General features: G+C 42.5%; 2 protein-coding genes across 3 annotated transcripts; one reads left to right on the top strand and one right to left on the bottom strand.

Moving 5' to 3' along the window:
* The first annotated feature begins 39 nt into the window (after window positions 1-39).
* On the top strand, window positions 40-11,732 carry ada2b (adenosine deaminase 2b). The gene is made up of 10 exons (XM_015960494.3): window positions 40-125; window positions 206-566; window positions 2,896-3,115; window positions 8,424-8,634; window positions 8,705-8,832; window positions 9,300-9,390; window positions 9,476-9,584; window positions 9,689-9,846; window positions 9,915-10,117; window positions 11,576-11,732. Exons 2-10 carry the CDS (start codon window positions 266-268, stop codon window positions 11,661-11,663), a joined length of 1,509 nt encoding a protein of 502 aa, XP_015815980.3. The 5' UTR covers window positions 40-125; window positions 206-265; the 3' UTR covers window positions 11,664-11,732.
* Window positions 11,733-11,797: 65 nt separating this feature from the next.
* LOC107386222 (probable polypeptide N-acetylgalactosaminyltransferase 8) lies at window positions 11,798-24,917 on the bottom strand. 2 transcript variants are annotated; one of them, XM_054739772.2, is made up of 12 exons: window positions 24,816-24,917; window positions 24,501-24,723; window positions 23,333-23,561; window positions 20,363-20,529; window positions 19,570-19,753; window positions 19,065-19,262; window positions 18,572-18,686; window positions 16,083-16,268; window positions 15,793-15,930; window positions 12,344-12,439; window positions 12,109-12,276; window positions 11,798-12,044 (listed from the first exon to the last, which is right to left on the bottom strand). In XM_054739772.2, exons 2-12 carry the CDS (start codon window positions 24,691-24,693, stop codon window positions 11,874-11,876), a joined length of 1,845 nt encoding a protein of 614 aa, XP_054595747.2. In that variant the 5' UTR covers window positions 24,694-24,723; window positions 24,816-24,917; the 3' UTR covers window positions 11,798-11,873. The 2 variants fall into 2 exon arrangements, with proteins under 2 accessions (XP_054595747.2, XP_070404383.1); XM_070548282.1 differs by having other exon boundaries at window positions 24,501-24,897.
* Window positions 24,918-25,464: the final 547 nt, after the last annotated feature.

Genomic DNA, 25,464 nt, shown 5'->3' with positions numbered 1-25,464 from the left:
TTAGTTTATCACATGGTATTAGTCAGACAAAAAAATGCTCTAATTATCCAGCTGCTTGTGGAGTATTTTGCCGCGGCGGCGGTTTCTGGTGGAAGACAAGCTGAGCATTTAGAAGACTGAGTGTCGTAAGTGCATCCTAGATCTGATTATTTAGTTTCCTGTTACATTTTCCCAGTCTTTACTAACTTTTTTTTGTTCTTTTCAGCTCAGATTTTTGCAGAGCAGCATGTTTTAGTTCCAGATCCTGGCTGTGTGATACGTGGACATGGCGATCTCACTCTGCGTGGCTCTGCTCACCACCGTTCCCCTTCTCTGGCTTGTGAGGGAGACGGACGGGATGCCTGACCCAGCTCGCAGAGACCTGCTGATGCGTGAGGAGACTTCCCGGCAGACTGGAGGTCTGCTAACGCTGACAGCGGCGGAGCAGAAGCTAGACACTCGCCTCCACCAGTTAAAGGAGCGGGAGATGTCTGCTGCACAGTTTCCTCCTGCAGTCCACTTCTTTAAGGTGAAGACGCTCATCGAGAAGAGCCCGATCTTCAAGCTGCTGCAGAGGATGCCTAAAGGTGAGGTCACAAGCCACTCTGTGTAGACTTTCACCCGTTTTAGGTTTTTCCTTTAAGCTTTGCTTAAATGGTCTGAATGTACACTGTGCAGAATAAGGAGTCTCGTCCTGCAGAAATAAATAAAATTGGGTTAAATCACAGAATACTAACAAAAGAATAAAAACACGCTTGGTTAAAAGATAATAAAAGCACAAATTCTAAATACATGTAAAGATGAGCAGTTTAAACAAGGACGGTGGAATAAAGCTGAGCCCAAAATTTTTTATTTTCATCGTTTGAAACGTTTAATTTTGATTTTGCTAAAAAAAACAGTGTGTTTGGGAAAATCCTGTCTTTTCCCTAAATGAAAGATTAGATTTAATGTTATATATGATAAGCTATGTATAAACCACGTAGGGCCAAATAAGTTTAATTCAATTCAATTTTATTTATGTAGCGCCAAATCACGACAAGTCGTCTCAAGGCACTTCACATAATAAAAATTCCAATTCAGGTCAGTTCATTGAGCCAATCAGAAATAATGTTTCCTATATAAGGAACCCAGCAAATTGCATCAAGTCACTGACTAGTGTCAGTGACTATACAGCAATCCTCATACTAAGCAAGCATAAAGCGACTGTGGAGAGGAAAACTCCCTTTTAACAGGAAGAAACCTCCAGAAGATCCTGGCTCAGTATAAGCAGCCATCCTCCACGACTCACTGGGGATCGAGAAAACACCAACCAACCAAACAAACAAACAAACCCAACCAAACACAAACGTTGATTTCTTAGTAAATATTCTATTTGATGAGAGATAAACTTTATTGTATTTATCCTAGTGAATCTATAATTAAACGGGTAAACTAGTAGTAGCACATTCATCGTCAAGGAAACCAAAAAGTTATTATCAGGAGAGGGAGAATGTTTAAGTGGTTAGCAGCAGTGTCCTAGACGATGGCCCCCTCCCATGAGGCCACCACAGCTCAGCAGAACATCATTGTAGCTTCTTCTGGGGAGAAAAACACTTAGAGAGAAATAATAAAGTTAACAGCTGAAATTGCAGAAAATAATACAGTTAAAGAGCAGATTGTAGAAGAAAGTAGTAGAGTGTGAAAGGTGGTCAGTGTATCCTCCAGCAGTCTAAGCCTATAGCAGCATAACTACAGAGATAATTGGATAATCTATCCTATTTAGTTGGAGGCAGGGCAAGGGAGAGCCGTCTTTACCGACTGTACACTCCACCTCCCTCTACTCCCCCACTTGTCCAGATTTAGGCTAACATCAGATTTTAACCATAGGCCCTATCAAATAAAAATGTTTAAGCCTATTCTTTAAAGTAGACAAAGTGTCTGCCTCACGGACTAAAGCTGGGAGCTGGTTCCATAGGAGAGGAGCCTGATAACTAAAAGATCTGCCTCCCATCCTAAGTTTAGATATTCTGGGAACCACCAGTAAACCTGCAGTCTGAGAGCGAAGTGCTAAGTTAGGAACGTATGGAACAATCAGATCACTGATGTATGATGGAGCTTGATTAAGAGCTTTATATGTGGGAAGAAGGATCTTAAAATCTATTCTGAATTTAACAGGTAGACAATGTAGGGAAGCTAAGACAGGAGAGATATGATCTCTCTTTTTAATTCTCATCAGAACTCTAGCTGCAGCATTTTGGACAAGCTGAAGACTTTTAACTACATTCTGTGGACTTCCTGAGAGTAATGGTTCACACTTCTGCTGAGTCCATATCAAACAAAAATATGGAATTCTGCTCTTTAAATGTTGAAATATGAAATATATTCATATATATGAATGAATAAACGTGAATATGGTTGAAATAATTAGAAGTATTCAGTTACATTTTGAATATGCACAATGGCAGCACATTTATACCAATATTTATGTCTGTGCATTAGTCAGACCTTCATTCTGGTGCAGATGTTGGACTTTGCATCCAGCAGTAACACCCTGGGTAGTTTTTGGTGTTGTAAAGGCTTTGCCTCACTGTCAGCATGGTTTCCGCAGAGTAAGACTTTCAGACTTTCTTGCATAAGGTATTTTTCAGGATGCAGCAGACTTCTTGATTGGCTCTTCTCATTCAGCCTTTGGTCACTTTTTCTGAATTTGATACAAAACAGTAATGTTTAGCTTTTAATCAATGTAATTTCCTATTATTCTTGCTTTAATCTCAGCCTCTACGTGGCTTTGGGTTTAAACGATGTTATGACTGATCTCATTTTACTAAAACGGTTCTTTTGTTCTCAGCAATCTGACAGATGTGGGGTCCGTGTTCACAGCAGCCAAAACAAAAGAAAAGGACAGATGTGAGTAATGTGATGCTGTGTTGCAAACAGGCGCCGCCCTCCACATCCACGGCTCGTCTGTGGTCGGCGTGGAATGGCTGGTGAAAAACGTCACCCACCGACCTCACTGCTACATCTGCTTCACGTGGGACAACTCTGTCCGCTTCCTGTTCTCGGACCGCCAGCCCTTCCCTCGATGGGACTGCTTCTACTGGCAGCTGCTGGAGACGTTACGAGCCAAAATCGGAGACGATGCGGGATTTGATAACAGGTGAAAACTTTTTAACACCAGGGCCGACTAAAGTTAAAGCTCCTCACCCAATGCTAACAAAAATTAGATTTTTATAAATTGGAAAAAAGATTCAATTCAATTCAATTCAATTCAAGTTTATTTATATAGCGCCAAATCACGACAAGAGTCGTCTCAAGGCACTTCACATAATAAAAATTCCAGTTCAGGTCAGTTCATTAAGCCAATCAGAAATAATGTTTCCTATATAAGGAACCCAGCAAATTGCATCAAGTCAGTGACTTTACAGCAATCCTCATACTAAGCAAGCATAAAGCGACAGTGGAGAGGAAAACTCCCTTTTATCAGGAAAAAACCTCCAGAGAATCCTGGCTCAGTATAAGCAGCCATCCTCCACGACTCACTGGGGATCAAGACGACACACACACACAGACATGTAATGTGTCTATAGTTATATTATGATGTCTTAGTAAATATTCTATTTGGTGAAAGATAAACTTTATTGTATTTATCCTAGTGGATCTATAATTAAACGGATAAACTAGCATTAGCACATCAAAAGTCAAGGAAACCAAAAAGTTATTATCAGGAGAGAGAGAGAATGTTTAAGTGGTTAGCAGCAGTGTGCTAGTCGATGGCCCCCTCCATGAGGCCACCACAGCTCAGCAGAACGTCATTGTCGCTTCTTCTGGGGAGAAAAACACTTACAGAGAAAATAAAGTTAACAGCTGAAATTGCACAAAATAATACAGTTAAAGAGCAGATTGTAGAAGAAAGTAGTAGAGTGTGAGAAGTGGTCAGTGTATCCTCCAGCAGTCTAAGCCTATAGCAGCGTAACTACAGAGATAACTCTGGATAATCTATCCTATTTAGATGTAGGCATGTTGGAGGCAGGGCAAGGGAGAGTCGTCTTTACCGACTGTACACTCCACCTCCCTCTACTCCCCCACTTGTCCTGATTTAGGCTAACATCAGATTTTAACCATAGGCCCTATCAAATAAAATGTTTTAAGCCTATTCTTAAATGTAGACAAAGTGTCTGCCTCACGGACGAAGGCTGGGAGCTGGTTCCACAGGAGAGAAGCCTGATACCTAAAAGATCTGCCTCCCATCCTAAGTTTAGATATTCTTGGAACCACCAGTAGACCTGCAGTCTGAGAGCGAAGTGCTCGGTTAGGAACATATGGAACAATCCGATTACTGATGTATGATGGACCTTGATTATTAAGAGCTTTATATGTGAGAAGAAGGATCTTAAAATCTATTCTGAATTTAACAGGTAGCCAATGTAGGGAAGCTAAGACAGGAGAGATATGATCTCTCTTTTTAATTCTCATCAGAACTCTAGCTGCAGCATTTTGGACAAGCTGAAGACTTTTAACTACATTCTGTGGACTTCCTGAGAGTAATGAATTACAGTAATCCAGTCTTGATGTAATAAATGCATGAACTAGTTTTTCAGCATCACTTCTGGAAAGTATGCTTCTAATCATAGCAATATTCCGAAGGTGGAAAAAGGAAATCCTACAAAGTTGTGAAACCTGGGATTTAAATGACCTGTCCTGGTCAAAGATAACACCAAGGTTCCTTGCTTTGTTCTCGAAGATTAATGTAATGCCATTAAGGTCAGGCGATTGGCTAAGCAATTTCCTTTTCTGGATTTCTGGTCCAAAGATGAGAACTTCCGTCTTGTCTTGATTTAAAAGCAAAAAGTTTAGAGTCATCCAATTTTTTATGTCCTCAAGACAAGCCTGTAATCTACCTAACCGATTAGGTTCATCGGGGTTAATGGATAAATATAGCTGAGTATTATCAGCTTAACAGTGGAAGTTTATCCCATGCTGTCTAATGATTTTACCAATTGGGAGCATATATATAGTAAAAAGAATTGGTCCAAGCACTGAACCCTGTGGTACTCCGCAAGTAACCCTGGAGTATGAAGACAATTTGTCATGTACGTTTACAAAATGAAATCTGTCAGACAGGTAGGATTTAAACCAGCCTAGCGCTGTTCCTTTGATCCCTACAACATGTTAAAGTCTTTCTAAAAGAACATTGTGATCTACTGTGTCAAAGGCAGCACTGAGATCTAACAAGACTAGAACAGACACAAGATTCTTATCTGAGGCCATGAGAATATCATTTGTAACTCTCACTAATGCAGTTTCAGTGCTGTGATACTCTCTAAAACCAGACTGAAATTCCTCAAACAGAGCATTAGTGTTTAAATGCTCACATACTTGGATGGCCACTATTTTCTCCAGGACTTTGAATAAAAATGGAAGGTTAGATATTGGTCTATAATGGGCCATTCCCACCTGTACCGGGTCGGCCCGGGCCGGGTAGCGTAGGTTGTTTACATATCTGGGTGGCCTGGAATTTTCCCGGGCCAACCAAGGCTCATTCTCGGCCCTCTTCCCGAGGGGTACTGCTTCAGGCCGACCAGGGCCAACACGCCCACTGCTGACAGCAAATTCACACCTTCCATTAGAGCAAGCCTCTGATTGGTGGGTAGAATCAGCCCATTCACACCTTCCATTAGAGCAAGCCTCTGATTGGTGGGTTGAATCAGCCCACATGGGCTTAAGGCAAGGATGTGTGGAATCAACCGGGCCAGGCTGGGGCCGACTGGGGCTACCTGGCCCGGGCCGACCCGGTACAGATGGGAATGGCCCATAATTCATTGGGTCATCTGGATCCAGAGAAGGCTTCTTAAGTGAAGGTTTGATTACAGCAACCTTAAAATCTTGTGGTACATACCAATTTACTAAGGATAGATTGATTATATCTAGAATGGGGGCAGTAACCAAAGGAAATACTTCTTTAAATAATTTGGTTGGGATTGGATCCAAAATGCAAGTTGAAGGTTTAGATGAAGCTAAAATTTTTGATAACTCTGAAAGCTCAACTGGATCAAAACGTTTCAAGCACAGATGAGGTTCTACAGTCACCTCTGAAGCTGCCTCACTTACTGAGGAAGAAGAAATCGCATTAGGGAGGATGCTAAAGATTTTGTTTCTAATAGAATTAATTTTACTTGTAAAAAATCCCATGAAGTCATTGCTGCTGAGGGCTCAGAGCTATGATTCTGTGTAAGTTTAGCAACTGTACTGAAAAGAAATTTAGGATTATGCTTATTCTCCTCAAATAAAGCTGAAAAATAAGCAGTTCTAGTCTGTTGAAGCTTATTTTTATAAAGCACAAGACTATTTTTCCAGGATAGGTAGGCCTCCTCATGGTACGTAGAGCGCCATGTTCTCTCCAATTTCCTAGAGTTTTGTTTTAAGGCTCGTAAATGAGAATTAAACCAGGGAGCCAACTTCCTGTCCCTAATTACCTTCTTTTTTTAAAGGGGCTACATCATCTAATGCCACACGTAAGGAGGAATTAACATGATGAACTAAGGCATCAATTTGTGAGGGGCTAGAACTGAAAATATTGCCCTCTGCTACATGCCTCTGAGATGCTGAGGACAGTAAAGATGGAACAGTTGATTTAAAAGATGCAACTGCGTTGTCAGATAGAGACCGACTATAGTGAAATTTACTTTCATGTCTCGAGAACTCAGTTATAAAAAACTCAAAGGTTATCAGAAAGTGGTCCGAGAGGACTGGATTATGTGGAAAGATTGTTATTTCCTCACACTCAATGCCATAAGTCAGCACAAGGTCCAATGTATGATGGGGGGAGTGGGTGGAGCTATGTATTCTTTGAGTAAAACCAATTGAGTCAAGGATATTACTAAAGGCTACATTAAGGCTATCATTTTCAATGTCCACATGAATGTTGAAATCCCCCACTACAATGACCTTATCAGTATTTAGCACCAAATCAGATAAAAAAAAATCAGAGATCTGATCCAAAAACTCAGAGTAAGGACCTGGTGGACGATATAAAACTACAAACAAGAGTGGTTTTACAGTTTTGCAATCTGGATTAAGAAAACTAAGAATAAGATGTTCAAACGAACTGTAACTATTAATCTGTAAGGGACTGATTAATAAGTCCGAATGAAAAATGGTTGCTACTCCTCCTCCTCGCCCTGTACTTCGAGCAATATGATGATTTAAATAATTTGAAGGAGCCGACTCGTTTAAGCTAACATAGTCCTCTTGCTGCAGCCAGGATTCTGTGAGAGAGAGCAAAGAGATCTGATTATCACAAATCAAGTCATTAACTAACAAAGTCTTAGAAAAAATTGATCTAATGTTCAACAACCCACATTTAATTTTTCTAGTTTTCTGCTCAGTTGAATTTGTTCTAATATTTATGAGATTTCCATGGTTTGCTTTATTAAGCCTGATATTTAATCTGTGTGGTTTTGGCCGTGGGCAGGACACTGTCTCTATGGGGTAGTGGGTGGGTAACAGTACAGAAGCTGCAGAGGGGTGGGTTAAACTACGACTCTGCTTCCTGGTCTGGACCCTGGGTAGTCATGGAGGACTAATAAAACTGGCCATATTCCTAGAAAGAAGAGCTGCTCCATCCAAAGAGGGATGGATGCCGTCTCTCCGCATCAGACCAGGTTTTCCCCAAAAAGTTTTCCAAAGTTTATCAATGTAGCCCACGTTGTTTTCAGGACACCACCTAGACAGCCAGCGGTTGAAGGACAGCATGCGGCTAAACATGTCATCACTGGTCCCTAATTAAAAAAGATATGAGATATTTGTTTAAATACATCCAGTTAGTAAAAATCTGAACTTTTAAAAGTGTTGATCCCCACCAGTAGTCTGCCTGAGTGTTACAATTCTGCCATTCCAGTTGGGAGCAGGCCCCCAGACCACTCTTTGGACACGGCTGGTTTTAAACCATCCATCCATCTCTTTTCCTCCGCTTACCCAGGGAGGGTCTACTCCGAGTCCCTCTCGGATGACCGAGCTTCTCACCCCATCTCTAAGGGAGAGCCCAGACACCCGATGGAGAAAACTCATTTTGGCCGCTTGTATCCACGATCACATTCTTTCGGTCGCCACCCAGTGCTCGTGATCATAGGTGAGGCATGGCAGCTTTATTTATAGAGCACATTTCAAACACAGAGGCAATTCAATGTACTTTACAATTATACATCATATCACAGGTGAGGGTAGGAACGTAGATCGACCGGTAAATTGAGAGCTTCGCCTCCTGGCTCAGCTCTCTCTTCACCACGACAGACCGCTACAACGCCCGCATCGCTGCAGACGCGGCACCTATCCTCCTTTCCATCTTGTGCTCCATATTTCCCTCACTCATGAACAAGTCCTAGAGACACTTGAGGTTTTAAACCTCTAAATCAAAATCTAACAATGGAGCTCAGCCTAATGTTTTTATTTTTGGGGGCATTTTCCAGTTTAATGCAGCACCTAACGCTGTTCACCGAGGATCCAGACGGGGAATATCCAAACCAGGATGTTGTGTGGGAGAAGTTTGAGAAGGCCTTCATCGCGGCAGCCGGACTCATCACCCACGCTCCAGTGTTGAGGGATTACTACCGTCAGGCTTTAGAGGAGCTTCACAAAGACAACATCATGTATCTGGAGCTGAGGAGCGGTCTGTCACGGGTCTGTTGGCTCTCCTCTTCACTTCGATCCTCTAAACGTACCTTCCTCCTAAAGCGTGTGTCTGTTGCAGACGTATGAGCTGGATGGGACCATTCACGATAAGACCTGGACTCTGAATATGTTTCAGGAGGTTACAGAGAATTTTAAGAGGGATCATCCAGACTTTCTCGGGGCGCGGATCATAATTTCAGTTCACAGGTAACATTTACAAGCAGAATTTAAATCGGTGTGTTAAATTGAACATTGTTGCTTAAAAGATACAGAATTGATCTAAATCGGGTGTGGGTCTGTCATCATGTGACTGCTAATGATCCAATCTGTCATGTTCTGATAAAACTGCACAGAGATGCATGTTTCTGATGACTTTGATTGTCGTCTGTTTCCTCCGACACCGACCACATCAGGCCTAAAGCATAATCCAGTTGGTCAGATGAGAACATTAACAAGTGCTGGGATGTACTGACTTTTTATTGCCATGATTGTCTTGGAATTTCAGCATTTGGTCCAAAACTGGCAGCCGCACATCCAAATGAATAGATCTGTATATTTTTTGCATTATTTTACATGTTAAACTAATTTTATTTTACCGAGCTCCCTCATGTTTATTAGCTCAACAAATATGTGTGCTCTAGATTCTGGTTGAGTCATGTTTCTGTTTTCTCCAGGGCTCTGAGTGTTTCTGCAGTCACAGCAGCTGTCAAAGAGGCCATCCAGCTAAAGATGGAGTTCCCTGATGTGGTTGCGGGGTTTGACATGGTGAGAACGACAGAAGTGTCTGAGTTCACCTTCAAACTTCGACATCTTTATGGGTTTTTACCCGTTTAACACTTTTGCTTTCCAGGTCGGCAGGGAGAACGACGGCAGGACTCTTTGGTACTTCAGAGAGGCGCTCTCTCTGCCGGCCGACATCGGTGCATCGCTGCCGTTCTTCTTTCACGCCGGGGAGACGGGTGGGTGGGTCAGAAGCTTCTCCCTTTGTTGGGCAAACCACCAAAGGGATGAAAGATATGTTAATCTTTGAGAAAACCCTTTTTTTCCCCCCATTTATGTGCAGATGATGAAGGCACCGATGTAGATCAAAACATCCTGGATGCTCTTCTGTTTAACACCACACGCATCGGGCATGGCTACGCATTGGCACACCACCCGCTCGCCAAAGAGCTTTCCAGGAAAAGAAATGTAGCTGTAGAGCTTTGTCCCATCTCCAACCAGGTATCATTCTGGCTGTGCCACAGGAAAACACCTGCTCTCAAAGTATCTAAGTGACCTTTGACCTGCAGGTACTGAAGCTGGTGTCCGATCTGAGGAACCACCCTGCAGCTGTGCTGATGTCCGAGGGCCACCCGATGGTGATCAGCTCTGACGATCCCTCTCTGTTCGGCACGTCGGGGCTCTCCTACGACTTTTACGAAGCCTTTGTCGGAATCGGGGGACTGAAAGCAAATCTGGGAACTCTGAAGGAGCTGGCGCTCAACTCCATCAGGTCAGAGTCACGTCACCTGGTTTAATAGTCCAGCCTTTAAAGAGGGATACTGCATATGTCTCACCAGCTTTTAAGATCAACTTTTTAGTTTAAAAATTGTGAAAACTGACATTTTAAAAGGGGTCTTAACATTAAAAAAAAAAAAAAAAAAAAACATTGCTGTCAATTTTCAGCCTCATATTTTCACTTCCCCCCAAAAGGTCACTGTGGTACCATTTTGGACACGTGTGGGGCTTTCAGCAGTCTGACATGTTTTTGTCAAAGGCAACAAACCAGAAGGAAACATCTGCATAAACCCAAACTAAACTACTAATGTGGCACCAGAGTAAAATATCATTTGTGCTTTTTCCCAAACAGCACAAACATGTCAGATCTTAAATGACTCAAAATTAACAGCACGCCTCCACTAGAATCTCTTCAAACAGTAGATTCATGTTTGAAAAACTCAGATTTATGACACCCAGGTGATTATGGCTTCTGATTCGGAATGATGGCCTTGACCTCATTGGCTTCTAGTATGTGAGGTGAAACATTTTAAAGATGAGAAGTCCAGCTAGCTCCATTTAAAAACATCCAAGACAGGTCAGGAAGTTTCCGAGTGGAACTTGTGACAAATAAAACCAACTAGAAAAAGCACAGTTCTGTTCAACAGAGACCAAGCCTGTGTTTTAATTGGTCAGAGTTAATAAATCAGGCTGAGATGCAACATAAGGTTGTTCTTAAGGGTCAAGTCTCTTGGGTTTTTGAACCGAGCTCAGGTAAGCAAGTTCAGTTTGAAATACCAACAGCAATGGGGAGTTTGTGTTGGAAAAAGTCTTTTTTACCCTTTAATGTTGGACAACGGCAATTATCCCCCACAGAAATGCATTACTGAGTGATTGTTTATTTTTTTAAACCAATTAAAGGTTTAAAGTGGAAGAGGGAGCTGAGCCAGAAAGCCAGGCTCTCGATTTTTTGGTCGATCTACGTCCCAATCCTCACCTATGGTCATGAGCTTTGGGTAATGACCGAAAGCGAGATCGCGGATACAAGCGGCTGAAACGAGTTTCCTCCGTAGGGTGGCCGGGCTCAGCCTTAGAGATAGGGTGAGGAGCTCGGACATTTGGGAGGGACTCGGAGTAGAACCGCTGCTCCTCCGGATCGAAAGGAGTCAGTTGATGTGGTTTGGGCATCTGGTCAGGATGCCTCCTGGACGCCTCCCTGGGGAGGTGTTTCGAGTATGTCCTGCCGGCAGGAGGCCCCCGGGTCGACCCAGGACACGTTGGAGAGGTTACATCTCCAATCTGGTCCGGGAACGCCTTGGGGTCCTGCCTGGGAGAGGACGGTCTGGAGCTCCCTAGTTGGGATGCTGCCCCCGCGACCCGGACCCGGATAAGCGGAGGAAGACGACGACAACAATTAAAGATTTATCTGATCTAGAAGCAGTTAAATCACACAATTCCTTATTTTGTCTTGCAGATACAGCTCCCTGCCAGCTCACCTTAAGGATGTTGGTCTCACCACTTGGCAAAACAAGTGGAACGCCTTCGTTTCGGAGAACTCGTGACAACCAAATTATAATCGATCCTGTTTGACTTGAATGATATTTGTATAATCAATAAAAATCACATCCTCAGAGGGTTTCAGAAAGTAAAGAAATTATGGTATTGGATGATCTCATAATCATATTAGAAGTAAAAGTTATCAGAAAAAAACATTTTATTTTTCAAAATATGAAAAATGACAGGTAAGAAAATGTTCCTGACCCGACTGTGGGCTACTGCTTTTGTTCTGACGGGATGTGAGTTTTTTGTGCTTTAACATCGATGACGTGTTGGATGTTCCACCTCTGGCCGCTGCATTGCTGAACTACTAGACTGAAATGGCCATCTTCACCTGGCGCGATCTCCAAACACCTTTTTGTTTCCCTGTTCTGGATCGGTCCTCCCTGAGAACAAAACTCAGTTCATCTTCTCCATCCTCATCTTTATGTTTTCCCAAACAAAACGTACCTGTTTAAAATCCCAAAGCATGTGGAATTTCATCTGCCGGGCCGTTGTGCAGCTGTAAGATCCCGGTAAGGATCCCAAACTGGGGTCCACCAGACAGTTGTTGCTGTTGTATTTGTGAGATTTGATTCCACCGATGTAAAGTGCTCCATCAGTACGATAAAAGCAGTGCTACGACACACAATTACAAGTCAGCAATAATTAGCGCTACAGGATGTTTACAGATCTCCGAGCTTACCTGACTGGAATAAAAGTGGCATCCATATAGGATGGGAGTGTAATCAGACGTCGGACCTTGATCCACACAGAGATCTGGCTGCTGATCATTTATCAGCTAAAACAGAAGCAGACATCATGTTAAAGGGATGGTTCAGATTTTTGGAAGTACTGGTCCGTCTCAAAAAAATTAGCATATTGTGATAAAGTTCTTTATTTTCTGTAATGTACTGATAAATATTAAACTTTCATACATATTAGATTCATTACACACAACTTAAGTATTTCAAGCCTTTTATTGTTTCTAATATTGATGATTTTGGCATACAGCTCATGAAAACCCAAAATTCCTATCTCAAAAAATTAGCATATCGTGCAAAGGTTCTCTAAACGAACTATTAACCTAATCATCTGAATCAACTAATTTACTCTAAACACCTGCAAAAGATTCCTGAGGCTTTTAAAAACTCCCAGCCTGGTCCGTTACTCAAAACCGCAATCATGAGTAGGACTGCCGACCTGACTGCTGTCCAGAAGGCCATCATTGACACCCTCAAGCAAGAGGGTAAGACACAGAAAGACATTTCTGAACCAATAGGCTGTTCCCAGAGTGCTGTATCAAGGCACCTCTGTGGGAAGGAAAAAGTGTGGCAGAAAACGCTGCACAACGAGAAGAGGTGACCGGACCCTGAGGAAGATTGTGGAGAAGGACCAATTCCAGACCTTGGGGTACCTGCGGAAGCAGTGGACTGAGTCTGGGGTAGAAACATCCAGAGCCACCGTGTACAGACGTGTGCAGGAAATTGGCTACAGGTGCCGCATTCCCCAGGTCAAGCCACTTTTGAACCAGCAACAGCGGCAGAAGCGCCTGACCTGGGCTACAGAGAAGCAGCACTGGACTTGCTCAGTGGTCCAAAGTACTTTTTTTGGATGAAAGCTAAGTAAAAACTGATATTATTATTGAACTAATATTAATGTCTTGCCTGCTAAACATCTGGTGCCTTATTAAAACACATCTTCATCCTGTTGACAGATACCAGTCTCCACTAGTTCCTAGAAGGAGGATGGACCTTGCCTCAGAACTGACCTTTATCAGTAAAACTCCCTTGAGAAGGTCTAGAAATTGCTTTGTTGATTTAGGGTGCACCTGGAGCTTTAGAGTTTAGACTCTCTTCACAGCTTTCCCGCCTGAGAGTAAGGAATGTGAAATTTGTTGTGTGAATCCTTGTGTGCTAATAAATACTGTCGGAGGACTTCCGGTCCGATGAGTGAACTGAGACCCGTTGTTTGGTGTGCATCTTTTCCTCTCCACTTTGCAAAGTCTAAATTGATTGTGATTGGTATTGGTGTTGATCGATTGATTACTATAAACCCCTGTGCTTTGAACTTTCCCTAAGGTAATCTTGGATTGATAAAATTACCCAACAAAAGCAAAGTTTTTGCACGTCATTCGGAAATCAAGGTGCCAGAGTTTGGAAGACTGGGCAGAGGGAAATGCCAAAATGCCTGAAGTCCAGTGTCAAGTACCCACAGTCAGTGATGGTCTGGGGTGCCATGTCAGCTGCTGGTGTGGGTCCACTGTGTTTCATCAAGGGCAGGGTCAATGCAGCTAGCTATCAGGAGATTTTGGAGCACTTCGTGCTTCCATCTGCTGAAAAGCTTTATGGAGGTGAAGATTTCATTTTTCCTGGCAACTGCTCACAGTGCCAAAACCACTGGTAAATGGTTTACTGACCATGGCATTACTGTGCTCAATTGGCCTGCCAACTCTCCTGACCTGAACCCCATAAAGAATCTGTGGGATATTGTGAGGAGAAAGTTGAGAGACGCAAGAGCCAACACTCTGGATGAGCTTAAGGCCGCTATCGAAGCATCCTGGGCCTCCAAAACACCTCAGCAGTGCCACAGGCTGATTGCCTCCATGCCACGCCGCATTGAAGCAGTCATTTCTGCAAAAGGATTCCCGACCAAATATTGAGTGCATAACTGAACATAATTATTTGAAGATTAACTTTTTTGTATTAAAAACACTTTTATTGGTCGGATGAAATATGCAAATTTTTTGAGATAGGAATTTTGGGTTTTCATGAGCTGTATGCCAAAATCATCAATATTAGATACAATAATTGTGTGTAATGACTAATATATATGAAAGTCTAACGTTTATCAGTACATTACAGACAATAATTAACTTTATCACAATATGCTAATTTTTTTGAGAAGGACCTGTATGTAAAAAGGTCGAGAACAATTAATATCTAAGCCATTGTAGACAGAATTATTTCTGACCAAACAGACTGGATACTGGGGTCAGTTAGAAGGATTTTCTGTCGTTTTAATACTATTCTGTTTTTAGAAACATAAGATTCCTTTGTTTCAAATAAAGTCCTGCAGCCAAATTTAGCTAGCTACTGTAAACATCCTGCAGGTATTTCACACTCTTTCCGCTAGAAAAACCCTTGAGGCGCAGAAAAAGTAATGATTAAGAGTGATGCTCATTGATATAATATCTGAACATGTGGCCTCTGATTGGGTAACAGCAACAACTCTTCTTTCTTGGACAAAACAATGCAACAGAGATGTTTTATCTCTACTAATAACACACCTGAAAATGTTTTGCCATGTTGTAGAATTATTGTATACTAGCCTGGTAAGCCATACTATATGTATGAACATATAGAATTTATGGATGTCTTTTTAACCATCTCCATATGCTAATGGACAACGTGACAGTCCACCATACACTGAAGACTCAAACATGTCTTTTTTTTAAAATAAAGGACTCGCGTACCTCTATTGACACAAAGAAAAAAGTAAATAGTCCAAAGTTGATGCCAAAGCCCTGGTGCACCATTTTCAGGAACTAGAAGTGAGCCACAGCAGAGCTGAGCTTCAAACTGTTGGATTTGGAGTTTTATTTCTTGATATTTGGACATCTCACCTCTGATTGGCTAACAGCAACGCAACTCTACCACTGACTGTTTGCTCTGCAACGTTGATGTTTTATCTTCACAAACGACACAAGCCTGGAGGAGTTCTGCTGTGTGGTGGAGTTGCTAATGCTAACAGTTAGCTTCTACTAGCCAAGGCATTCTCTGCAGTTTCCTGGATGCCAAACCAACAACAGCCTTCCCCGTCATAAGTCAAGATGGGTGAGTCCATGAATGCTAAGTGACAGTGTGATGTAGATCCGTCAGGATTTTCTAATCCTAGAGCTTCACCATCCATTTTCTATCAGAAGCTAACATAGGAGACAGGTGTAGGAGACTATTTTGATGTTCAGCCTGCATCAAGAACTCTGATTATAATCAGAAATAAGATTTAAATAGTTTCTGAGTTTTCCACACATTTAAACTTCTCATTCTTGAGTTGGTTTTGTTTTCTGGGTTTAGGATAAAGACTCAGTTTTAGACAGCCGCCATGCTTCCAAATTATTCTTTTTCACCTCAACTTTACATCATCAAAACTTACTCCGCCATAACCAAGTAGGTTATTCAGTGGTTCCAGCAGGGGGTAAATATTATCTAGATACCACTGGAAGGGCTTACACTTCAGCCTCTTTCTCAGCTTCCTTCTCTCTGAAACATCTCCAGTGTCTATCCCATGATTCTGTTAAGAAAAATAAAATCACATGAGATTCTTTTTATTTCTATAATTACCTGGTACGACAGCAGCTTCAGTCTTTCATGAGGCCTAACCGGATTATTTTAGATGATAAAAGATGAAACTCATGTTACTAATAGAAACATATCAGATCATACCCCTATTGGGAGGTTCCAGGCAATTTCCACGTTGTATTTATAGTCATCCATCCAGATTTCTGCCACCCTCAGGGCGTTTCGCCTCACCGTGGCCATGAGGTCCGAGGCATAAGGCTTTTTATATCGCTCGATGTGAGCAATTTTAGAGCAAGGGATCACTTCTATACTCCCTCCACACAGCCACACCTACAAAAATAAAAGTGAGGTTTATCAACAGTTAAAAATTTAGTGCACAGATATTTATTTACATCAAGGGGAACACCGAGCTCATACCACCGTGAAGACTTGTTTGTATAAAAGATCATGACTAAGACAATGCTGCTGTTTAGTGAAGCAAAAAGAAATTTGTAAAAATAAGATTATTTAAAATACTAAAACTGACAAATATAAAATCCATAAAAAAACGGCATTCTTTGTAGATTTCACAAAGGCCCGGTTAGGGTATTTTCAGCCCGATGGTGTAGAGTCCTAATAACTGACATTTTATGCTAGTCATGAAATCATCAAAGTCAGGAAAATAACCCACAGCTGCAAATATAAAAGGACAAAAGGCGCAAAAGCACCATCATCCCATACGTGGCAGGAGTCTCAAAGAAACTTAAAGAATCTTCTCCAAACCCAAGATCCCAGTAAACCATAAACCCAACAACATCCTCAGACAGGAACTGGTCCATCCTAAAGATAAAACACCCAAACAGAAGCTCAGTGGCGTTGTTTATGTAGTCCAGTGTAGTGAGGACTGTCCAGATCTTTACATTGGCCGTTCCTGCCACCTGTGTCCTTGACAGTTCTGCAATCCTGACATTGCATAAAAGAGCCTCTAGGCTGTAGATTTATACATATTTTTTTTGTATATGTGGCAAGGTGGAGAAACGAGGGCCCGGGTGGGATTCAATCTCACGCTAACCAGTCAGCCAAAGGGACATCCCTTGGGCCAAGTAGCCAGGGCGCATGATCAATCAGGTCACAGTGACAGGACGCTCACACCGTCACATATACTTACTGTAAAGATCCCTCCCAGTCCTCGTGCCGGTTGTGTCTCCTCTACTTCTAAAGTCAAAACTGCGTCCATGTTTGATCGCGTCATGCTCTAGGCTGTCAGGGATGTTTAGGGTTCTAGAACATTGGGTTAGCGCTCAGAGAAGTTTTTACCACCTCTGCCTTTGTTTTTAGTCCCAAGTACAATGTTCAAAAGAAACAGACATTGTTGCTAATCAACTTTTTGTTTGCAAATGCAAAACTGGAAATCTGGTTAACAAGAAAGAACAAGATGCTGGGACAGAGTTGGACTGATGTGGAGTGCAGCTTAAAGTGACAGTGTGTATCATGTCTGGCGATAGGGGGCAGTAGATACCTAAATCGTTGCAAGCAAGCAGTATTTTTGTGTTGGGGAGTGCAAAATTTTATTAAAAAAAAACAACAAGCACATCAGACTCCCTTTTACCGCTGGCAACAAGTGAAGAGGTAAATGTGTAAAACAACATTTTAAAATGGCGAAAGTTTTGTAACCATTTGTCATGCATGCATAATGCATTTAGTCCTCATGGGCTCCCGTATAGGGAAACATGGCATCTAATATGGCATCATCTAGAGACTTGGGGTGTTTCTCAATGCCAAGGAACCTTGCCTTGATGTCTTGGCCCCACCCCGGTTGCCTAGGAGATACGTCATCAGGAGCCGCCAAGACGTGTTCCAGTCGGTTCCAATGTCCATGTTCTACCGAGGCGTGTGTTCTCCGTTTGTTAGCTGTTAAGCTAGCTGAGCAAGGACACACGGGAGGTGTCTTGTAGCCTAGACTTGGTCAAAAATTACCCACAATACACCGCAGTATTTTCAAAAAGACGGCTGATCAGAAGCCGGCAGCTACTTCGGGGACAATTTTCAAGTTAAAAAGTAAGTCAACTAATTTAAAATGTTTTTTTCAGATCCGAAGAAGTTAGCAGTTGCAGCTTCGGTGGCTGGCGGGTAGTAAGTCACATATTTTTTTATTTAGTAAACATATACACGATTTAAAAAGTAAAAGGCTTGTTATATATTTATATTGAAACTAATACATGTAAAATATAACGTTATCTCCTGTGTCGCGTGACATTACGAGACCGCCGTGGAAGCCGCGGTCACGTGATGGAAGTCTGTTCCATTTAACAGTTTTCTTTGACCGAGGAAGGACCGTGTCCTCGTAAGCAAGGCGCCTTGACATTGAGAAACAGACCTGCTCCCATGTATTTTTGACCTGTCTTTTATGGTTAAATGTTGCAAAGCCACCAATATTTTTCAACAACACTTTTAGAGCTCTGTGGGGGATCGGACAGGTTCTCTGGAGGAGGGGGGTTCCCTCAGGATCACTTTTTAAACGATTGGTTTTAATATGTGCTGATTTTGAAGGGTTTTAGCAAGAAGGTAGGATCTCTACGTCTGTAAAGATGATTGTTAATCTGTAAAAACAAATTATTTTGAAAAAAATAAAAACGAAGTCCAAGAAGCCCTACCCGGATGCCGAGCTCCACATTTTCCCCTCCATATATTTTCATCCCACTGTCGAGACTTCCAATCTCTCCAAAGAATTTGCGATCAGCGACCAGAATCCCCATGACGGAGGGACTCCTGTTGAGACCATCAGAGAAAAGACAACAAAGGCTTCATGGATTTTGATTTGTTTAAATAAATTGTGTCATTTTTGCTAACCTGCCTTCATGTAGGGTTTTAACTTAAAAAAACACTTTATTTGGAGCATATTTTAATAGAATATTTATTGAAAATTATTAGTTTTGGCAAAACACTTAATGTTTACCATTTTTTTACTGACTCAGACCCATCGCTCAGACCACATCCATCTGCTAACATTTAAGTACCTGTTCAATCTTGAAAAAAGGGCTTTAAAAATACTTGCAAGATCATTTGGTGCAGAAAAATCTGGTGAAACATTTACACACACACACACTTTCTTGAGATGGAAAAATTTGCTTCTTATCAAACTCTTACTTGCCAGGTTGCGACTCGTCCCTTAAAGCGTACCACTCTGGTCTGAAGGACTCGTACAAGCACCACGTTGCCCAGTCAAAGCCATGGGCGTTGGGTGCATATGGAGTCAACGTCAAGTCATCAAAGTTGACCCTGTCAAAAACTGGAGTCAGGATCACGGTGCGGTCCTCTTTGATCCGAGCCAACAGAGGTTCTGCCCTGCACACACACACACACACACACACACACACACACACACACACACACACACACACACACACACACACACACACACACACACACACACACACACACACACACACACACACACACACACACACACACACACACACACACACACACACACACACACACACACACACACACACACACACACACACACACACACACACACACACACACACACACACACACACACACACACACACACACACACACACACACACGAGTTTAACGGAAACCATCATTCAATGCCAAGTTCCTTTTATGGGAATCCTCTACCAACCATTGCACATGGACTTCTATGTGAGCGTCCAAGATGGCCACCACATCTCCTGCAGCTGCGTTCCACCCCGACAGTCTGGCCTGGGTGAGACCGAGCTGCTCCGCGTGCCGCACCCTCTTTATCAGACCTAGACGCTCCTCATGGATGGAGTCCACGTATTCATCCAGATTCTCCATTAAATCCTCTGGAAAAAAACAAAACAAGGAGGAAAGTGTGCTAAAAATAAAAGCTTTGGTTCAGATTCTTCTGTTGCTTTTGGGAAAACGTCCAGATTTATTTCTATTAATCAGACGTAGACACCCTTCTCAGCTAAAACAAATGGAAAATAAATGCTGGACTTTTTTGATTTGGAAAGACGCCAACACACCAAGTCAGGGTTAAGAGAAGTCACACACCCTACTTCCACTCAAAACGTTTTCGCACAAAATGATTGCTTTGGTCTTTTCCGCTGCAAGCTCAACTGAGTTAATGCACTGGATGAATTTGATGAAGGCTTTTCTCTTATTACGTCTCCATACTGTCATAAAACCCTTCTTCCATGTCCTTGGGAGGGGTAAGGGGGGGGCCGACAGCAGAGTGCGATGGCTCTACTGAGGAGGACACGCTCCTGAGATGCTGTGAAGAGATTCTCTGCGAATGTTGAAATAAAACCCTTTTGATTGAATCAAGGACGGTTTTCTTGTTGCTTTAATACGTCTCTAAACAAAATCCCACAACACGGAACATTCCGATGAAAACTAATCAGAGTGAAGAAACAAACTTTTGCTAATCCGAACATGCAAGCTGAGCATACTGTTGGTGCTGTGATCGTCCACCAGGATGATTTCCAGCAGCAGCCGAGCGGGCGTCTTGTCGATGATGCTGCGGATGGCCCGCTTGATGATGGACAGAGCTTCATCCAGGTAGATCAGCACAACGCTGAGAGATGGAAGATCCTCTGGATACGTCTTCTCTGAACATCTGTGATGAACAAAAACACAAAATGATCACAGCTTGTTCATGTGGGACAGCAGTAGCTCAGGAGGTGGAGCAGATTGTCCAGTAATTGGAAGGTTGCAGGTTCAATCCCAGCTCTGACCAGTTAATGTTGCTGCCGTGTCCTTGGGCAAGACACTTCAAATCAAATCAACTTTATTTATATAGCACTTTTCATACAAAAAATGCAACTCAAAGTGCTTTACAGATTAAAATGGCCCCATAGATCCCACATTCCCATCCCAGCCCCCCTCCCCAAGTATAAAACAATTAAAAATTACAGTTCCCCTCCCGCACCCAACTTCCAAAGTGGACATACAATCACCCGCACACTCGTCCATGCACACACACACACACACACACACACACACTCGTGAACACCAGAGGAAACAATAGGCTGAGTTCAGATGGGTCAGGTAATGAACGACACATCATCATCAGCGGAGCCATCTGCCCTGGCAGCAACAGATCCACGGCAGCAGCCAAGACACCGGCCCATGACGCCCAGTGGCGTAGGGCAGAAACCCCCACCAGTGCCCGGGCACTACCCGAGGAGCGCCCCGGCCGCCGCCGCCCCTGACCACCGGCCCCAAGGCAGAGGGCTCCGCAGAGGAAACACTGGAGGATTTAAGATATATAACATATAAAATAATAAAAGCTAATAATGATAAAAAGTAACTGATAAAAAGTGATTATAAAGATAGTAAAAGAAAACATAATCATGTAAAAACACTAAGATGTAGGTAAAATGATAAAAATAATAAAAGAGATAAATATGTATTTATAGATAAACAGTGATCAGTTAAAAACTAAGCTAAAAAGGTGGGTCTTGAGCCTATTCTTAAAAGCCTGGATGTTCCCTTCGGACCTGAGGTCCTCCGGCAGCCCGTTCCAAAGGCGAGGGCCGTAATACTTGAAGGACGCCTCGCCGTGGGTGTGAGTCTTCACTTTAGGGATAACTAGGAGACGGCTGCCAGAGGAGCGCAGAGACCGCGAGGGTTTATACAGTAAAAGCAGTTCTGAAAGATAAGAAGGCCCAAGACCATTAAGACACTTAAAAACCATTAAATGAACCTTAAAATCGATCCTGAAACATACGGGGAGCCAGTGCAGTGATTTTAAAACCGGAGTGATGTGCTCCCGCTTCCTGGTCTTAACCTGCTTGCCTGTTGGTGGTGGTCGGAGGGACCGGTGGCGCCAGCAGGCCTCGCCTCTGTCAGTGGGCCCCAGGGCAGCTGTGGTTACATCATCCTCACCAGCGTGTGAATGGATGGATGACTGAGAGTGATGTGAAGCGGCTTGGGGGGTTGTAGAAGGTGCCATACAAATACACCCATTTACCTTGTGTTAAAATGTCAAGATTCTTGTAAAGCAGACTGTTCAAAAAAATCCTGGTCAGCAGAAGTTGGATGAAGTTGAGGGTCTGTGCCTCATCCAGAGCATTTACAGCCTTACACGTGACCGTACGCTCTCAGTTTACTGGTCATCTCCATTCCAGCGATCATCTACTGTAATATTTAAATCACGGCTGAAAGAAAAAGATTCAAGATAGAAGCTGTGATGAGCTTCCTCTATTAGGTGTTCAGGCCCAGCTTTAAAGATCAGGAGAGGGCATCCATGATCTGGAGCGAGCTCACAGAAGATCTGCTGCTCCTCATCCAAAAAGAGTCAGCTGAGATGATTCTGACCAGGAGGCCTCCTGGTTCCTCTGGGAGGAGATGCCACAAATTAAGGAAATGTTCATCCAACTATTAAATATGCTATAAAACAGCTTGTGTGTTAAAAAAATGAAAGGGAACGTGTTTTCTAACCATTTACTGATGAGAACTTGGACTTCATGGTGGTGGGGTTAGTAGCACTGTTACCTCGCAGCGAGAGGATTGCAGGTTTGAATCCCAGCTGCAGCCTTTCTGCGTGGAGTTGGCATGTTCTCCTCACGCATGAGGGTTAACTCCAGTTTCCTCCCACAGACCAAAAACATGGATGCCAGGTGGTTGGAGACTAAACTGTCCCTAGATGTGGGCGAGCGAGTGTGTGACTTGTCTCTGTGATGGACAGGAGACCTGTGCAGGGTGTCCCCTCCGCCTGTTGCCCAATGACTGCTCGAGTTAACCCTTTGATGCATGAATTATGAAATCTTCAACCATGCTTTTTTTAACAATTTTTTTCATTCATCTTTAGGTGTGAATGAAACAAATTTCAACAAATATTTTTTGTAAAATTTTATAATTTACAAATTATTTATTACATGTCCACCTCAGTGGACAGTGTGCATTCTGAGCATGAAATATGTTGGCTTGGCTTACTGAAGTACAAATGGAGGGGCTCACATGCAATAAAGTCTTCAACAGCTGTGCTTAATAGCAAAAACAAATAAATAACAATTTTTAGTACCTGTCCACTGTAGTGACCATTATGCATCAAAGGGTTAAACACCAGCTCCCTGTGACCCTACTGAGGAAAAGTGTTACAGAAAAATAAACAAATCTGGTGGCTGCTTCTAAATTTGCTCAGTCGATGGACTAAACCATATTTTATTACTAAAACTGTCATTTGCTCTCCTCCTCCTTTTACCCTTTTCACAAAACAAGAAAACAAACGATCCGATTCCAGAAGTCCAAACTGATCTAAATCAATAATAATTCTTACGTGTTCTTCCTGAAACAACTAAATCCTGTTTATTATGGACACACAAACCCTTCAGGCAGGGTGGAGTTCTGTTCTGTTTATGTGGGGAAGGTGTTGCCTGACGGTCTCACTCCCCAAGGGACCAGGATGTGGAGCTCACCTCGGAGGCCTGGTGTCAGGAATCTCTCTGTTGAGCGGCAGTCGGTCGCTGAGGAAGCCGTTGTAGCCGTACTTCTGGAACAACCTCTCCGCCTCCTTCTGCTCCTCTTCCGACAGGCCGTCTCCCCACTTGAGGAACAGATTCGAGTTTGGATACAGCTTTCTCTCCACTTTCTTCTTCTTCAGCTCTACCTTTTTCTCCTTCTTTTCATGTCTTTCCATCAAGCTGACTGCAAATAAAAAAAGACTGAGTTCTGCATCGCTTTTCCTTTGATCCGATCAGGACATACAGCAGAATCAAAAGTAATTACAGAGTAATTAAATGTGAAAGTAAAGTTTAAAAAGCATGAGATCTAATTAACAGACCTGTGTTTTTATAACCAGCAGTTATTTAATCACTCTGTCATGTTGTGGGAAATTAAACTTTTTCTCAACTGAATCCAATCATTTGATTATTTTTAAAGCATTTTTGGAAAATATCAGGATTGCTGCATTTTGTTTTTCTCAAAGTTAAATAATCAGAACATGCCTTATAAAATTAAAGGTTCACTCCTTAAAAACATTATGCGATAAATGAAAAAAAGTGAAGTTTTGTAAGTCTTTAAAATATTTGTGCATGTTTTTTTCATAAAGTATCTACAAAGACAGCTCCTTCAGAGGCGGACTGAGGCGTCCCAGATGTAAAACAGAACGCTGCCGTAGGTCATTCATCCCCTCTGCAGTGAAAGTGTACAACTCTTCAGTTTAACTGGTACTGGCATTATCCTGTTGCACAATTACATCAATGTAATACTCAGTATGTGTTCAGTACTTGTCCATTACTGGATTTACATAGTATGTCTGTGTCCTTTATGCTGCATAGTTCTGGAAAATCAGGTTTCTTTTTTATTTGTTGTTTTTAGTGGTTGGACGTTACAATAATAGCTTATTGCCTTTGTGTGTTTATCTGCAATCTTATCATCTTTCCTTTTCCCTTTCCTCTGTGCTGCTGTATCGAGTGGATTTCCCCACCGTGGGATTAATAAAGTCTGTTCTAAAAGTCAGCTAAAAATGAGGTTTTTATCTATGAAAGAAGGAAAATATGTCCAGTTTAAAATCCTTTGACCTACAAAAATGCTAAATAATCCTTCAAAGGGTGAGCGTGTGTGTCTCAGAAAGCACCGACTCACGCAGCTTGTTGATGTTTTGCTCCATCTTGTCCATCCTCTGGAGCATTCCCTCTCCCCTGATGGACTCATTGTGGTGGGCCCTCTGGAGTTTCTCTGAATGGATGCGGACCTCCGTCCTTATGAAGCTGAGGTATAACGAGACTAAAGCCACCACAAGGACCGTCAGAAACACTTTCATCCAGCCAGACCTCATCCTGCTGCTGCCGTGAAGCTTTGCGTCTCGCTGAAACAGAAGGTGGAGGTTATCTCTCCTTGGTTTTGCCTCTCCACCCCCTTGGTACACACACTAAGTTACACACAGATGACAGCACTCACAGTGAGAACAGGTTTCTACGCATGGTTCATCAAATCCACTGATTATCCCACCCATATTCAGAGTTTTAATTCAAAGTTTCCCTCCTGCTTTCTTCTCAGTGAATCTCACCTGAAAGCTGTTTGCCATTAACTGAACTCACCTGGGAGGAACAGAAAACCAGGACTCTGCAGAAAACAGGAACAGGAGTTAAAAAGACCTCTATTCATGGACGTAATTTTCACTTTAGAAGTGGGGGGGACACGTGTGTGTGTGTGTGTGTGTGGGGGGGGGGGGGGTCTTTACAGTATGTTCTAATGGGAAACAGGCTTCAACACAAATGGTTGTTTTCTGCTTGGTCCTAGAGCTCAACCAGTGCCAATTTAATATAAAGTATTGGTAAAAAGTGCAGGGGTGAAAACTTGACTTTGGAGAAAGTGGGGGGGACATGTCCCCCACCCCCCAAAAAAAAATTACGTCCATGCCTCTATTAGTTCGTTTTTGTTTGTCTTTACTGTAGTCATTTCATTTAAAGTATTAACAGAAGTTTGATAGTCATTAATCAGATTTTTTGAGTCTTTAAATTCAAATATTCACATTTTTCTGCTCCATGCCATGTTTTCCTTATGTTCACATGTGCCATGGTGCTAAGTGTTAAAAAATACATATATT

This window comes from Nothobranchius furzeri, chromosome 1 (genome assembly GCF_043380555.1).
Source record: "Nothobranchius furzeri strain GRZ-AD chromosome 1, NfurGRZ-RIMD1, whole genome shotgun sequence".
In the NCBI taxonomy this organism is placed as follows: Eukaryota; Metazoa; Chordata; class Actinopteri; order Cyprinodontiformes; family Nothobranchiidae; genus Nothobranchius; species Nothobranchius furzeri.
The sequence above is the reverse complement of the archived record's forward strand: the minus strand, read 5'-3'. Positions and strand labels throughout refer to the sequence as shown.